This window comes from Ranitomeya variabilis, chromosome 2 (assembly GCF_051348905.1).
Source record: "Ranitomeya variabilis isolate aRanVar5 chromosome 2, aRanVar5.hap1, whole genome shotgun sequence".
NCBI classification, from domain to species: domain Eukaryota; kingdom Metazoa; phylum Chordata; class Amphibia; order Anura; family Dendrobatidae; genus Ranitomeya; species Ranitomeya variabilis.
The window spans coordinates 275,070,111-275,085,985 of record NC_135233.1 but is presented as its reverse complement, the minus strand read 5'-3'; the positions used below and the strand labels follow the sequence as shown (position 1 = coordinate 275,085,985).

Sequence of the window (15,875 nt, the reverse complement as noted above, 5' to 3'; positions counted from 1 at the left end):
AGCTCTTATGGTCAGTGGGGTCCTCTCTCTCCTGTAGAGTGTAAGCTCTTATGGTCAGTGGGGTCCTATCTCTTCTGTAGAGTGGAAGCTCTTATGGTCAGTGGGGTCCTCTGTCTCCTGTAGAGTGTAAGCTCTTATGGTCAGTGGGGTCCTCTGTCTCCTGTAGAGTGTAAGCTCTTATGGTCAGTGGGGTCCTCTGTCTCCTGTAGAGTGTAAGCTCTTATGGTCAGTGGGGTCCTCTCTCTTCTGTAGAGTGGAAGCTCTTATGGTCAGGGGGTCCTCTCTCTCCTGTAGAGTGTAAGCTCTTATGGTCAGTGGGGTCCTATCTCTTCTGTAGAGTGGAAGCTCTTATGGTCAGGGGGTCCTCTCTCTCCTGTAGAGTGTAAGCTCTTATTGTCAGTGGGGTCCTCTGTCTCCTGCAGAGTGTAAGCTCTTACGGTTAGCAGAGTCCTCTCTCTTCTGTAGAGTGTAAGCTCTTATGGTCAGGGGGTCCTCTCTCTCCTGTAGAGTGTAAGCTCTTATGGTCAGTGGGGTCCTCTCTCTCCTGTAGAGTGTAAGCTCTTATGGTCAGTGGGGTCCTATCTCTTCTGTAGAGTGGAAGCTCTTATGGTCAGTGGAGTCCTCTGTCTCCTGTAGAGTGTAAGCTCTTATGGTCAGTGGGGTCCTCTCTCCTGTACAGTGTAAGCTCTTATGGTCAGTGAGGTTCTCTCTCTCCTGTACAGTGTAAGCTCTTATGGTCAGTGAGGTCCTCTCTCTCCTGTAGAGTCTAAGCTCTTATGGTCAGTGGGGTCCTCTCTCTCCTGTAGAGTGTAAGCTCTTATGGTCAGTGGGTCCTCTGTCTCTTGTAGAGTGTAAGCTCTTATGGTCATCAGGGTTATTTGCCTCTCTCCTTTTCCCAACATGTATTTTACAAGCATTTGGAAGCTTTCCAGTATTGAGAGCCGAGCAAACCTATTTTCCACAAATTGATTTTTTGGGGGGAAAATTCGGCAAAGCTGGCAAATTTGAATTTCAAAACATCTCTTCATCTCCATTGCTTATGAGCCTGTAAATACATAATAGCTATCTTTAGTATAAATGTACAATGTTTTACAATCAACATGTGTCTTTGCATTCCTAAATTTGGTACATAGCTATATTTAGGATACTTATGCATAAGTCCGCAATCACTTATAGTAATGTCTCCATGTTTATTCCGCTCGTAGACCTTCATATTAAGAAGCAGATATGAATGTGGCACACGTTTAAATCATGAAGACTTGTAGAGAAGCAGCCGGTGCAGCAGACAGTAGAAGACTCTCACTCGATCAAACAAATAACAGTCACAAGATTTGTAGCTCAGCATTCTCTCCCAATCCGTATTTGGTTTTGTGCTCATTGAAAAGTTTTAGCAAAGAATGCTTGTACATGCTATGATATCGATCCACGATCTCTGGGGTTGGGTCCTGTATCTGCGGCACAGTGACTGGCTCTCCAACTGTGGAAAATGGGGAAAAGCAGTAGAGATTTGAGACATGCCTATAATAAATCTATAATATAACGCTGGGAGCGTCACTCTGTCCGAAGCCTTTATAGACTGCGCAAGCGCAAGCGCCGGCGCAGTCTGGACCCCACAGAGTGACGCTCCCAGGAGATCGCGGTATGCGTAAGCACTGAACGCACACCGCGATCTCCAACGGAGAAGCGGGGACGAGCCACGGAGCCAGGAGGGTGAGTATATTTACCTGTCCTCCGTTCCACCGCTGCGCGAGCCTCCGTCCTCCACATCCTCTGCCTGAGACGTTCAGTTCAGAGGGCACGATGACGCGCTTAATGCGCGCCGCCCTCTGACTGAACAGTCACAGCCAGAGGACAGGACCCGGAAGACAGACCGGCGCGCAGCAGTGGAACGGGAGGACAGGTAAATATAGCAAGTGCCGGGGGCCTGAGCTAGCGGCGACCCCGGCACCTGACCCCCACAGCGCGCCGGTGTCCCCGCCTGCTCAGGCCCCCAGCACAGCCACGCACAGCCGCCCGCAGTCAGCAGAGCCACGCACAGCCGCCCGCAGTCAGCAGAGCCACGCACAGCCCCCCCCCCGCAGTCAGCAGAGCCACGCACAGCCCCCCGCAGTCAGCAGAGCCACGCACAGCCCCCCGCAGTCAGCAGAGCCACGCACAGCCCCCCGCAGTCAGCAGAGCCACGCACAGCCGCCCGCAGTCAGCAGAGCCACGCACAGCCGCCCGCAGTCAGCAGAGCCACGCACAGCCGCCCGCAGTCAGCAGAGCCACGCACAGCCGCCCGCAGTCAGCAGAGCCACGCACAGCCGCCCGCAGTCAGCAGAGCCACGCACAGCCGCCCGCAGTCAGCAGAGCCACGCACAGCCGCCCGCAGTCAGCAGAGCCACGCACAGCCGCCCGCAGTCAGCAGAGCCACGCACAGCCGCCCGCAGTCAGCAGAGCCACGCACAGCCGCCCGCAGTCAGCAGAGCCACGCACAGCCGCCCGCAGTCAGCAGAGCCACGCACAGCCGCCCGCAGTCAGCAGAGCCACGCACAGCCGCCCGCAGTCAGCAGAGCCACGCACAGCCGCCCGCAGTCAGCAGAGCCACGCACAGCCGCCCGCAGTCAGCAGAGCCACGCACAGCCGCCCGCAGTCAGCAGAGCCACGCACAGCCGCCCGCAGTCAGCAGAGCCACGCACAGCCGCCCGCAGTCAGCAGAGCCACGCACAGCCGCCCGCAGTCAGCAGAGCCACGCACAGCCGCCCGCAGTCAGCAGAGCCACGCACAGCCGCCCGCAGTCAGCAGAGCCACGCACAGCCGCCCGCAGTCAGCAGAGCCACGCACAGCCGCCCGCAGTCAGCAGAGCCACGCACAGCCGCCCGCAGTCAGCAGAGCCACGCACAGCCGCCCGCAGTCAGCAGAGCCACGCACAGCCGCCCGCAGTCAGCAGAGCCACGCACAGCCGCCCGCAGTCAGCAGAGCCACGCACAGCCGCCCGCAGTCAGCAGAGCCACGCACAGCCGCCCCCGCAGTCAGCAGAGCCACGCACAGCCGCCCCCGCACTCAGCAGAGCCATGCACAGCCGCCCCCGCACTCAGCAGAGCCACGCACAGCCGCCCCCGCACTCAGCAGAGCCACGCACAGCCGCCCCCGCACTCAGCAGAGCCACGCACAGCCGCCCCCGCACTCAGCAGAGCCACGCACAGCCGCCCGCACTCAGCAGAGCCACGCACAGCCGCCCGCACTCAGCAGAGCCACGCACAGCCGCCCGCACTCAGCAGAGCCACGCACAGCCGCCCGCACTCAGCAGAGCCACGCACAGCCGCCCGCACTCAGCAGAGCCACGCACAGCCGCCCGCACTCAGCAGAGCCACGCACAGCCGCCCGCACTCAGCAGAGCCACGCACAGCCGCCCGCACTCAGCAGAGCCACGCACAGCCACCCGCACTCAGCAGAGCCACGCACAGCCGCCCGCACTCAGCAGAGCCACGCACAGCCGCCCGCACTCAGCAGAGCCACGCACAGCCGCCCGCACTCAGCAGAGCCACGCACAGCCGCCCGCACTCAGCAGAGCCACGCACAGCCGCCCGCACTCAGCAGAGCCACGCACAGCCGCCCGCACTCAGCAGAGCCACGCACAGCCGCCCGCACTCAGCAGAGCCACGCACAGCCGCCCGCACTCAGCAGAGCCACGCACAGCCGCCCGCACTCAGCAGAGCCACGCACAGCCGCCCGCACTCAGCAGAGCCACGCACAGCCGCCCGCACTCAGCAGAGCCACGCACAGCCGCCCGCACTCAGCAGAGCCACGCACAGCCACCCGCACTCAGCAGAGCCACGCACAGCCGCCCGCACTCAGCAGAGCCACGCACAGCCGCCCGCACTCAGCAGAGCCACGCACAGCCGCCCGCACTCAGCAGAGCCACGCACAGCCGCCCGCACTCAGCAGAGCCACGCACAGCCGCCCGCACTCAGCAGAGCCACGCACAGCCGCCCGCACTCAGCAGAGCCACGCACAGCCGCCCGCACTCAGCAGAGCCACGCACAGCCGCCCGCACTCAGCAGAGCCACGCACAGCCGCCCGCACTCAGCAGAGCCACGCACAGCCGCCCGCACTCAGCAGAGCCACGCACAGCCGCCCGCACTCAGCAGAGCCACGCACAGCCGCCCGCACTCAGCAGAGCCACGCACAGCCGCCCGCACTCAGCAGAGCCACGCACAGCCGCCCGCACTCAGCAGAGCCACGCACAGCCGCCCGCACTCAGCAGAGCCACGCACAGCCGCCCGCACTCAGCAGAGCCACGCACAGCCGCCCGCACTCAGCAGAGCCACGCACAGCCGCCCGCACTCAGCAGAGCCACGCACAGCCGCCCGCACTCAGCAGAGCCACGCACAGCCGCCCGCACTCAGCAGAGCCACGCACAGCCGCCCGCACTCAGCAGAGCCACGCACAGCCGCCCGCACTCAGCAGAGCCACGCACAGCCGCCCGCACTCAGCAGAGCCACGCACAGCCGCCCGCACTCAGCAGAGCCACGCACAGCCGCCCGCACTCAGCAGAGCCACGCACAGCCGCCCGCACTCAGCAGAGCCACGCACAGCCGCCCGCACTCAGCAGAGCCACGCACAGCCGCCCGCACTCAGCAGAGCCACGCACAGCCGCCCGCACTCAGCAGAGCCACGCACAGCCGCCCGCAGTCAGCAGAGCCACGCACAGCCGCCCGCAGTCAGCAGAGCCACGCACAGCCGCCCGCAGTCAGCAGAGCCACGCACAGCCGCCCGCACTCAGCAGAGCCACGCACAGCCGCCCGCACTCAGCAGAGCCACGCACAGCCGCCCGCACTCAGCACAGCCGCCCGCACTCAGCACAGCCGCCCGCACTCAGCACAGCCGCCCGCACTCAGCACAGCCGCACTCGGGCAGTAGAGCCGGAGAGAGAAAGATGGGAGCAACATATGGCAGAATGGAAACAGGAACAGGCAGAATGGGGGCGCGGGATGGGAGCAGCACATGACAGAATGATTGCGCACGATGGGAGCAGCACATGACAGGATGGGGGTGCAGGATGGGAGCACATGACAGGATGGGGCGCAGGATGGGAGCAGCACATGACAGGATGGGGGCACACACATGACAGGATGGGGGTGTAGGATGGAGCAGCATATGACAGGATGGGGGCGCAGGATGGGAGCACATGACAGGATGGGGACGAAGGATTGAGCAGCACATGACAGGATGGGGGCGCAGGATGGAGGAGCACATGACAGGATGGGGACGCAGGATGGAGCAGCACATGACAGGATGGGGACGCAGGATGGAGCAGCACATGACAGGATGGTGACCATATACCAATATAAATGCTCGCCACCCGGGCGTAGAACGGGTTCAATAGCTAGTTACATATAACAGACTTGGTCTATTCATGAAGGTGTTTTCTGGCACAAAATACATTCAAATGTGTCAAAATGTTTGCACAATACGGAGTTCTGCAAAAGTTTACGTCTTTTGGCGTTTTCACGCTAGTTTTGGCAGAGCTGGGGTGGAACAGGGCTTGGAAAGTTGAATTCGAGTGCAACACAAGGTGAATGGAGTGATAGCCATCATTTTGAGGCACACTATGGTCAACAACACATCTAACCTACTGCTGTTTTGGAACCACACAATTTATATCATGTCGAGTTTACTTAATGCAAGGCATTGTAGTAATATAACTAAAGACAAACCTGAAGGTGAGTGTCAGTCCCTCTAAGAACTTGCACAGTTTGGTCCTAGCAATGGGTGTCCCTCTCTCGGAATAGGTACGGAGGCCCAACAGAAACACAGTAGGTAATAGTGATGCAACTTTTACTCATCACCGAGGTTCTTATACTTGAACGCCTCTCAAACAATATAGATGTTATTTGCCTGTCCCGGCTCCAGCATCGGGCTTTCGTTACGTCTCTTGTGGCTAGTCCATGCCAGGTTACGATGATAACTCAGCAAGCACTTGTGATGACATCTTCCAAGGCCTTTTTAGGACAGATTAGGCATCTGTGTGCTCATGATTGTTGAGGTAATAATGCAGTCTAGCTACGTTTTACTGTCTGTCTCTAATAGGCCAAAAATGATGCACGACAGATCACACAGTGACACTGCCTGAATCAATATAGTCAATTGCCCCATTGGCGCACAGGCCCAAATCCTGTGTTATGGAGGGGTTCAAGTGTACGCCCCAATGGAGCCACTGATTGTGGAGAAGAACGCAGTGTGAGAAGGCCCTTACACGTATTACAATTTTTTTCTCCATAGTTCACTTCTGCCTCTTCCCCTCACACACAACATCTTCACCATACTCATATCCTCCATATAAGGTTGGATATTGAGCTCAGACCAATGATGGAACATCTCATTTTCATGCACAAAAAAACTTCAATGAACAATGGATACATGGGGGTTTGAAAACCGTTGGAAAATTTGCAGATTTACTTATGGCAATTTTCTATATTGTTCTCCCTTAGTAGAGTTGGATGATCTAGATACTTTTGCAGCAATTAATTATGTCCTCTACATTTACCTGATTTCATCCAGACTGAGAAAATTATTTCCTTCTTCAGTGGTAAAAATGACAAGATTATGACTTACCCACAGTTGTTATTGGCCTGGAGTAAGGGATGAAGCCCTTTGATTCAGGAGATGTTAAGCCACGACCATAGAAAAAACATGGAGCAAACCCAAAAAGTTTCTGAAACTTGCTTTGAGCTGAACGTAGAACACTTCCCTCTGAGAAACGGAGTTGTTGGTAGAGGTCAGTCTCACCAAACGAGAAAGATGGAACCAGGTCTGCCCTATGTTTAGATACCAAGACAAGGACAATCATCAGAGCTCTCTCTCTCTCTCAGAGGTCTAATGCTACAAAAAATTACTGTGGCATGGTTCAGTACTGACCCATGCTCAAGTGCAAGTCGGACAAATCCTCTTCGTCTGCTTAGGATCACCGTTGTGACTCCAGGTTGACAGGACAATGACTCGGCTGCTCCACCTACTACTATCACCACTGCATTGCCTCGCCCCTTCTGTGATAGAGCGTAGCCAATTGATTTTTGATTCACTGGGCACAAGCCTAAAAGGAGGCAGTAAGGTCATAAGATATAGCTTTTTTTTTTTTTTTTTACAAATATTAAGGCTACAATTACATTTGTATGATTCTGATAATATTTGGGTTATGTAATTTTAGATTAGTAGATTTGGTACATAAATATGCAATTAAAAAAAACTTTATTCAGTTAAGCTTTTCTGAAATAATTCATTGTTTCAGCGCCGGAAAGCATTTCTCAATGCTTGTGAAAGACTCGCCACTGAATTAGTGGAACCAAGAGGTCTGTATTTCAGACGGATCAATAAAATGATCTCCATCTTTGTACACTTTATTTGAGCTCTGCCTGCCTTTAATTGGGTCATTCCATATCAAGTGATCCAAATATGAATATTTTTTTTACCTGACGTCTTTAGATTTTTTTTATTTTTTGTTTTTATGAAGTACAACTTTAGATAATTACAAATTAAAAGTTTAGAATTTTTTCCTTCATCAGTTAATTTTTTACAGATTTTTAAAGTTTTAAAAAAGCGCAGATTTTGGCCTGGTATGGCTTTACATTTTTTATCATATCTCGGGCTAGAATTAAGATAAAGAGGTGGGAGAGGCATCATTTTTCTCAGAACGGTACCGGCTTTCATTTGCTATGTCACAAGACTATGTTTCTTTATATTTTGTTTTGGTGAAATCAAATTAAACATTTTGATGCGCAATTCTGAAAAAACGTATGTTTTAAAATTGTGAAAACATGCATGTGTGTTACTTGTGTCCTTGTTTATATTTGTACAGGGATTCAACTTGGGGTCTATCACATTTGTATTTTTTTTTTAAGCCTTGAATCATCTGATTTTATGTTTGTGTGAGTTTCTTCACTTTTTCTTTTCAAATTACAACTTATTGCATTCAGCATTTATATGTAACAATAAAGAAACACAAAAAAACAAATACCAAAGTGCCAGAATAAATACATCTTAATCATCATAACAACTTGCTCAGCATTTTCAACCTGAATGCATTGAACAAGCCAAAAGAAAAAACGTGATCATATCCTCAAGTGTGATTTTCTAAATACAGTCTGATCCTAATTATATGTTAAAAACAAGATTAAAAGAACCAATATTTTTACCACCTATTTATACATGGAACAATTTTTTTCTACTATATCACTAAACATGTCCTTTATTTTATTTTTATTTTTTTATCAATTAGTGTTTATTGAAGATTTCCAAAACAATACAGTACAGTCAAACAGTAATAACAGTAACAGAGGTCAACTAAAAATGACCAGAAATAAGTGAGGAGAAAAACAAAACCAATCTGAAGGAGGGGGGGGGGGGGGTGAGGGGTAGGTACGGTAGGGGGAATAGGGAGGGAGGAAAGGAGTATAGGCATTCACAAGACATTATCTAGCAGTTCAGTTATAGACAAGGGGTCCTGGCAAACTGTGGCAGAATAAGAATATTACAAACACAAAAACATACATGTCAATTATGCTTACTTATTCCCACTCAAGTAAACGGTCAAACAAGGTGGTGCGGGTCAATAGAGGAATGACCACTATGTAACCAAGGGTGCCAAATATTTTGTCTTTTGGTTTTGGCAGTAATGGAGTGAGCCAAGGCGAGTTCATATTGGCAGTGGACATTAAGTTTATTAATTAATTCTCTAATATTGGGAGAATTAGTGTCTTTCCATCTTGAGGCGACTAATAACCTGGCAGCTATTAGAAACATGTCCTTTATGAAGTGTTTAAGAAGAATAGTCCAGTAGTTAAATCCTCGTACTATAAAATATGAACTAATCAAACAATTAATAGTAGGTTTTTACACTGGCCTGTTATCAATGTGTCCCTTCTAGAGGATGAAATGTCATCTTGTCCATAAGCGCTCACTAGCAATGGCCGTTTCCTTCTGTGTCAGTATGTGCGACCGGTCATGGTGCTCGGCTCCACCTGAGTTAATATCTGATGTTTGTAACTTTTACAATGTCTGGTTTTCTTGGATACACAAAGGACGGCGCTGGACCAGAAGGTGCAAAAAAGTCACTTCTACCTCTTCATTTTCACAATCTTTGGAGAGTCCAGTAGCCGTCAGCGCCGATCATATTCACAGGTCACATAGCCAGTTGTGTCATCCATTGCCGATCTCGTGCCACCTTCTACCACTTCATGGACGTCACTGTCTTTATTTCCACTACATGGGATGACAGTCCGGTATTGCTGAGTCCCTGTGATGGGTTCTGCTTCCTGTGACCGATGTTCTCACAAACTCTCCTCCTCCTCTTTGTAGTCCTGGTTTGTACAATACATGAACTGGATGCATGTCACATTTGCGTTGTGCGCCGCAGCGTCGGCGACGCAACGCACAACGCAAACAAAATCGCAGCAAAACGCACGCTAAAACGCTGCGTTTTGCGACGCATGCGTCCTTTTTGGCCGAAATTGGACGCAAAAAAATGCAACTTGCTGCGTCCTGTGCGCCCTGACGCGTGCGCCGCAAAAAACGCATGTGTCAAAAAACGCATCACAACGCATGTCCATGCGCCCCCATGTTAAGTATAGGGGCGCATGACGCATGCGGCGACGCAGCGGCGCCCGACGCTGCGTCGCACAACGCTAATGTGAACTTAGCCTTAAGAGTATTTTTCTCCCTACATTTGAGGAGTTGCCTGGGTGATAAGATTTGGTGTGAATACGGCCTCTGGAGGCCTGAGCTGCCGGCCTGTCATCTGCTCTGCAGTCACTGTTACCCCTGACAAAGCTTCTCCTCTGTCCTCTCCTGCTTCTAAGTGGTAACATAATAAAATAATACAGTAATATCTAGCAATCATGGATTATTTGGTAAATCTAGACCCCACACTGTTAGACCACAGGCTGAACAGATCTGAGATCAAGATTTTTGAACTGACACTGTAATATTTTTATTTTTTAAAATATGATCCCATCACGATCCCAGCTTGTATTTTGGTGCAGAAGTGGCTAGGAGCATAACAGGCACATGTGCAGTTTTTGAATTTTTTTTCGGAAATGCGTTTTAAAGTTTTGCGCTTGCGTTCGCATAGGTAAAATATTATTAAAGATACTCTTGTGACATATCTGGTGAAAACCTGTACAGTTCTGAGTAGAATGGTGTTTATTTTGTTTCTCTATCTCTTTTCTAGCCTGAGTTATGGGGAGAAATGTAAAGGCAGGCAACACCGAAATTCGCACTTTTTCCGAACTTTGAAAATCAATAAAAAAAAAAAAAAAACATCTAGAATTTTTTTTTCTTCACATTTTGCATTCTCTGACACACTATTACCAAATAACAAAATCTCAAAAGAATTAAAAATATAGTGGTAAAAATCATTGGTAATAATTATTCCATAAGATCTAACCTTTACTACAAATTTTCTGTATCTACATTTCAAAGATATGCACAATAAGTGTATCCATTGGAAAACTTCAGATTTAAATCATGAACATTTTTAACCAACTTACCTCCACTCATCAGGTATTCCCGTAATATGGGCAGTCGGAAATTTCCTGCAAGTGTAGCTAAATGAGGTCGAATACCAGGGAATTTCTTAGAGAATCCGGTAGATTCTGTGACGAAATTACAAAACGCTCCAATGCACAGAATCCCATGAGGATGTGAACCAATAATGTAATTACGTCCTGGAGGAAGATTGTGTGTCTTCACAAGCTGTCCAGAAAAAAACAACAGAACGGAAAAAGAAAGTCACACACTTAGGAACAACGAGACTGACCACCTTGAGTTTCAAATGTTTCTCTCTAGATTTTAAGGAGTGTGGTTTTACTGTCTGTGCATGACCTCCAAACAGGATTTGTATTAGGTACTTATTTTTCAAGTACCAGGAAATTTAGCAAAGTAGCTAAAAAAAAAATATATTTTTTTATCATGGTGCCTTGTGTCTTTGCAGTCTTCTTTTACTCTTTAGCCAGTTGATATTTTAGTGATTTTTTTACCTGAATAGGAAAATAGTCCCGAAAGTAGTTCCAGACAGACCAATTCCGCACCCATTCGCTACGTCGACCCCCTATAGATCAGATCAGCAAAGAATATTCAATGGCATTACAAATCAATAGATATGGACATGCAGGATAAAATACAGCAGGTGTCAACAACAATATGTTCCAGTGATCCTGACCATGAAGATGGAAAGAGTGGCCTACAACATCTAGTGTTACTACAGTGTCAGGGGATGCATGAAATTAGTGCTTGGAGACCTCAATCAATCAGGGAGTAACTAAGCTTATTTTCTTAAGTTTAAAACTGGAAATGAAATTTGTAAAACTATTGTAGAATTGTTAATTCCTCTATTTGGTGGTCATTCTGTAGAAAACAGATGCAGAACTGTGCTGTAACAACTACTTAGATCCATGCCCCATACCTGGTGTACGTACGTACTTTGACTATGGGGGGGCACAGTGTTCACGCTATGCCTCCTAGCAGCTACAGTGAGAGTGTTGTGCAGATTCCGCTCCTGTTCAACCCTCGTACTGTGGCTGCAATACTGAAGGCAGAGCGGGCACTTTGTGAATTCCACCCAACCCTTAAAATAAAAGGCCAATATTGCTAACCCCCCCCAAAAAAACGTATATTTGGTAAAAAGTGGTGAAAAACCTTATTTGTCATAAAAAGGGTATAGACTAAAATAGGTCACAGCTGTTTGAATGACAAAAAGATTATAAAAATTGTACTTGCCTAAAAAAAGGAGCCTGACAGCTGATACGTGGTGTTCGATCCACGAGCAGCATGCACCAGGCTGCACAATTTCAGCCATGTATGTTTGACTCCACGACATTTCTTAGAGAAATATACTTTAAAAGCCTCCAGGAATCATGCGGCACAGTGACTAGTCAGACAGGTGGGTCCCCGGCAGCTTCACTCAAAAGTCTCTCCCAGGCCGCTAGCACCCAGCAACTTTTTAAGCAATTGACGCAGTGTTTCAGAGTCAAAAGTACATGGCTGAAATCATACAGCCTGTGAGGATACATGTTGCCCGTGGATCTAGCAGCATGTATCAGCTATCAGGTTCCCCTAAATGCTCCAAACAGTGTTTCTAATAAGGGGTTAAAGAGTAAGAATATGTTCTGCGCAATAAAACGGCTTAAAAAACTGTCAGATTTTACCATTTAAACTACATTCATCAGTGAATAGATCTCTTACAATGAGACTGGTTTTACAATCCATATCGGAATGGTTGTGTGATCCATTCTGAAAATTTGTATTCAACCTCAACCTACCTAAACTGATTGACAGATCCTCAGTGTCCCTCTTCCCTGCTGCTACTGAAATCTCACACTGCTCAGAACAAGCTGCAGGCTAAGTGGAAGGAGACGGAGACTGAGTACACTTGGTCTCATGAGCTATTTCATTCTATAGTTGAACTGAAAAAATACTCTCTTTAAGATTAGGATTTCACAGCCATTCTGACATGGACTTTCGAATGAAAAACATCAATCTAATGAGGCCTAATAGAGGTCTATAATAATGTATACCACTTGTGCTTGGAAATCTGGTGTCAGGTCAGCTTAAGGACACAATCAGACTGCCGTATTACTAACGCGAGGATTGCATCGCAATCCTCGGACTGGTCATCGGCTCTACTGACCTGAGCGAGGCAGCATGTCATGCTCAGGTGAAGAGAGCAGACGGCTAGTCCAAGGATTGCGATGCGATCCTTGCGCTAGTAATACGGCTGTCTGACTGCACCCTTTAAGCCAAAGATTGAGTGACACAAGTACACTATAAAACCATTTAACCATTGCTCACTGAGTTGAGTACACAGGCACTTTGCAAGTCTGAGGTTACGAGAAGCAGGAATAAGACTGACCTCTGCACACTGCTTTTATTTTAGTGGTCATGTTCTGGTTGTTGTCTATGTTTGGGGTGTTATCATGGGATGGAGAAACATGCCAGGGGGAGCTTGTCCTGGTATCTCCCTTTTGTACCCGTTTGCAATTAATGTGACACTACTTTGGCTAATTGCACTTGCAAATAAGCGATGATGCAATACCAGTGCTAATTGTGATAAACAATGAAAACCCAATAAGTTGTCAGTTTTCTTGATTTCTATACTTTATGCTGTTATGTTAGTGTAACATTACTGGACTGAGAATTTGCCAATAGTGGGTTTTCCCACTGATAGCATATCGCTAAAACATCGCTGTGCAGAGGTCCAGAAGTCAGACCCCACTGATCATAAAGTTATGGCACACCATCACCATGTCATGCTAAGATTTGGATGACCATTAAGGCAATGAAAACGGTGGACGGACAGTTTTGCTAACACAGATGGTGAATTTTTGTTACGTTATTAGAGAGGTTCACTACTAATCCTTTAACACAATATCATATTTTTTACCTGTTTCTGGTGTTTCCCAATCGAATAATGCCCAGGTGAAGTACATAGCAGATATTGGCCAGAGATGCGTGAAGAACAGAAAAGTAAGCGCCATAAGAGACAAGAATCCTGAGGGATGACATAAAACATGGTTTGATAGTCTAGATATCAGTGTTTCTCAGAACCAGTCCTAAAGTTTCAATAGTTATTCAAGATTTCTTTAAAGTGGAAGTCAAGTTGTGGGCTTAAAATGTAATGTAAATCAGTAAATTTGAGCAAGCATCCAGAACCTGCTAGCTATAGTCCTGAATGTCTAAGTTTTTTGTTTTCTGCCATTAAGCATGCAGTATAGTATTGCCCAGCTATCTCCCAATATTGCTGCTCCCATTCGCTTCCAAACTCCTGGAGCAGCACGTCCATGCTGAATTTCCTCCCACCTCTCATCTAACTTGCTCTTTGACAATCTACAATCTGGTTTCCGCCCCCATTACTCAACTGAGACAGCCCTGACGAAAATTACTAATGACCTACTTACAGCCAAAGCTAACGGACAATACTCTGTACTTCTTCTTCTAGACCTGTCCTCTGCTTTCAACACAGTTGACCACTGCCTCCTACTACAGATCCTCTCCTCCTTTGGAATCAAGACCTCGCCCTATCCTGGATCTCCTCATACCTTTCCAACCGCACATTCAGAATCTCACACTCCCACACTACCTCCTCATCCCACCCTCTCTCTGTTGGAGTCCCCCAAGGCTCTGTTCTAGGACCCCTTCTCTTCTCAATCTATACACTTGGCCTGGGACAACTCATAAAGTCCCATGGATTCCAGTACCACCTTTATGCTGATGACACTCAGATCTACCTCTCTGGCCCAGACATCACCGCTCTGCTGTCCAGAATCCCGGAGTGTCTATCAGCCATATCCTCCTTCTTCTCCTCTCGCTTCCTCAAGCTCAATGTGGACAAATCTGAACTCATCATCTTTCCTCCGTCTCATAGATCTTCCTTACTTGGCCTTTCTATCACTATTAAGGACATCATGCTTTCCACCGTACCGGATGTCCGCTGCCTCGGACTTGACTCTGCCCTGTCCTTCAAACCGCACATCCAAGCTCTTTCCACCTCCTGTCACCTCCAACTCAAAAATATCTCCAGAATCCATCCTTTCCTCAATTGTCAATCTACTAAAATGCTTGTGCATGCCCTCATCATCTCCCGCCTTGACTACTGCAACATCCTTTTATGTGGCCTCCCTGCTAATACCCTTGTACCTCTCCAGTCCATCCTTAACTCTGCTGCCCGACTAATTCATCTCTCTCCTCGCTACTCCTCCACTTCCCCCCTCTACAAATCTCTTCACTGGCTCCCATTCCCTCAACATATACAGTTCAAATTACTTATACTAACCTACAAAGCCATCATAACCTGTCTCCTCCATATATCTCTGAACTAATCTCCCGATATCTTCCCTCACATAATCTCCGGTCCTCCCAAGACCTCCTTCTCTCCTCCACACTTATTCGCTCCTCACCCAACCGCCTCCAAGACTTCTTCCGAATATCCCACATCTTCTGGAATTCTTTGCCCCAACATGTCCAACTATCAACCACATTCGGATCCTACAGACGGAACCTGAAAACCCACGTCTTCAGGAAAGCCTACAGCCTGCACTGCCCCTGCTGCCTCCTTACCACTACCGGAGCTACTGCCTCACCAACACCGGAGCTGCTGCAACCCCCAACCTACTGTCTCCTTCCCCACCATCCTGTAGAATGTAAGCCCGCAGGGGCAGGGTCCTCGCCCCTCTGTATCAGTCAGTAATTGTTAGTTTGCTTACTGTAAGCGATATCTGTAATTTGCATATCCCCTTCTCATATACAGCACCATGGAATCAATGGTGCTATATAAATAAATAAATAATAATAATAATAATATAGTTAAAGAAGCACTCCTCCCATCAAAGTTTTTATCCTCTTAATATATTGCAGCCATTATATTACCGTATACGGCACTGTGTTCTCACTATTGCCCATTTTGCCTTTCTACCCAGATAATGCTTCTCTTTTTTCTGCCTTGTGTAGAAACAGGAAGTCTCTTGTCCCTGCATCCCCCTCTTCACTTCCTAACCCAGCTGCTCTCTCCTCTCCCTGCCAGGGACTTTTTCAGTGACTTATGACTCATACAGGGAAAATTGACCTCCTGTTTCTACATAGAGCTTAGAAGGATTCAGCTCATCAGTATTTATTCACGTGATGTCATAGACCTAATGGAAATAAGACAAATTATCTGGGTAGAAGGGAAAAATGAGCAATTGTAAGTACACAGTGATTGCAATGGTGATTGCAATATATTAACAGGATAAAAACTTTGATGTGAGCGCTTCTGTAACATGTTAACTTTATTCTGTAGGTCAATACAATTATGGTAACACCCAAGTTATATGATTTTTTTTATTTTTTCAATATGGTATTTAAAC

At 48.2% G+C, this 15,875-nt stretch overlaps 1 protein-coding gene across 2 annotated transcripts in view; it reads right to left on the bottom strand.

Annotated features, from left to right (window-relative positions):
* Window positions 1-933: 933 nt before the first annotated feature.
* Window positions 934-15,875, bottom strand: part of LOC143805503 (diacylglycerol O-acyltransferase 2-like) — an 86,894-nt gene continuing 71,952 nt past the window's right edge. For both annotated transcript variants that reach the window (XM_077284950.1, XM_077284949.1), the window contains exons 3-8: window positions 13,418-13,525; window positions 11,016-11,086; window positions 10,527-10,731; window positions 6,901-7,075; window positions 6,598-6,800; window positions 934-1,477 (exon numbers count right to left, since the gene is read on the bottom strand). In XM_077284950.1, the coding sequence (XP_077141065.1) occupies window positions 1,323-1,477; window positions 6,598-6,800; window positions 6,901-7,075; window positions 10,527-10,731; window positions 11,016-11,086; window positions 13,418-13,511 (903 nt within the window). In that variant the 5' untranslated portion in view covers window positions 13,512-13,525 and the 3' untranslated portion in view covers window positions 934-1,322. The remainder of the gene's footprint in view (window positions 1,478-6,597; window positions 6,801-6,900; window positions 7,076-10,526; window positions 10,732-11,015; window positions 11,087-13,417; window positions 13,526-15,875) is intronic.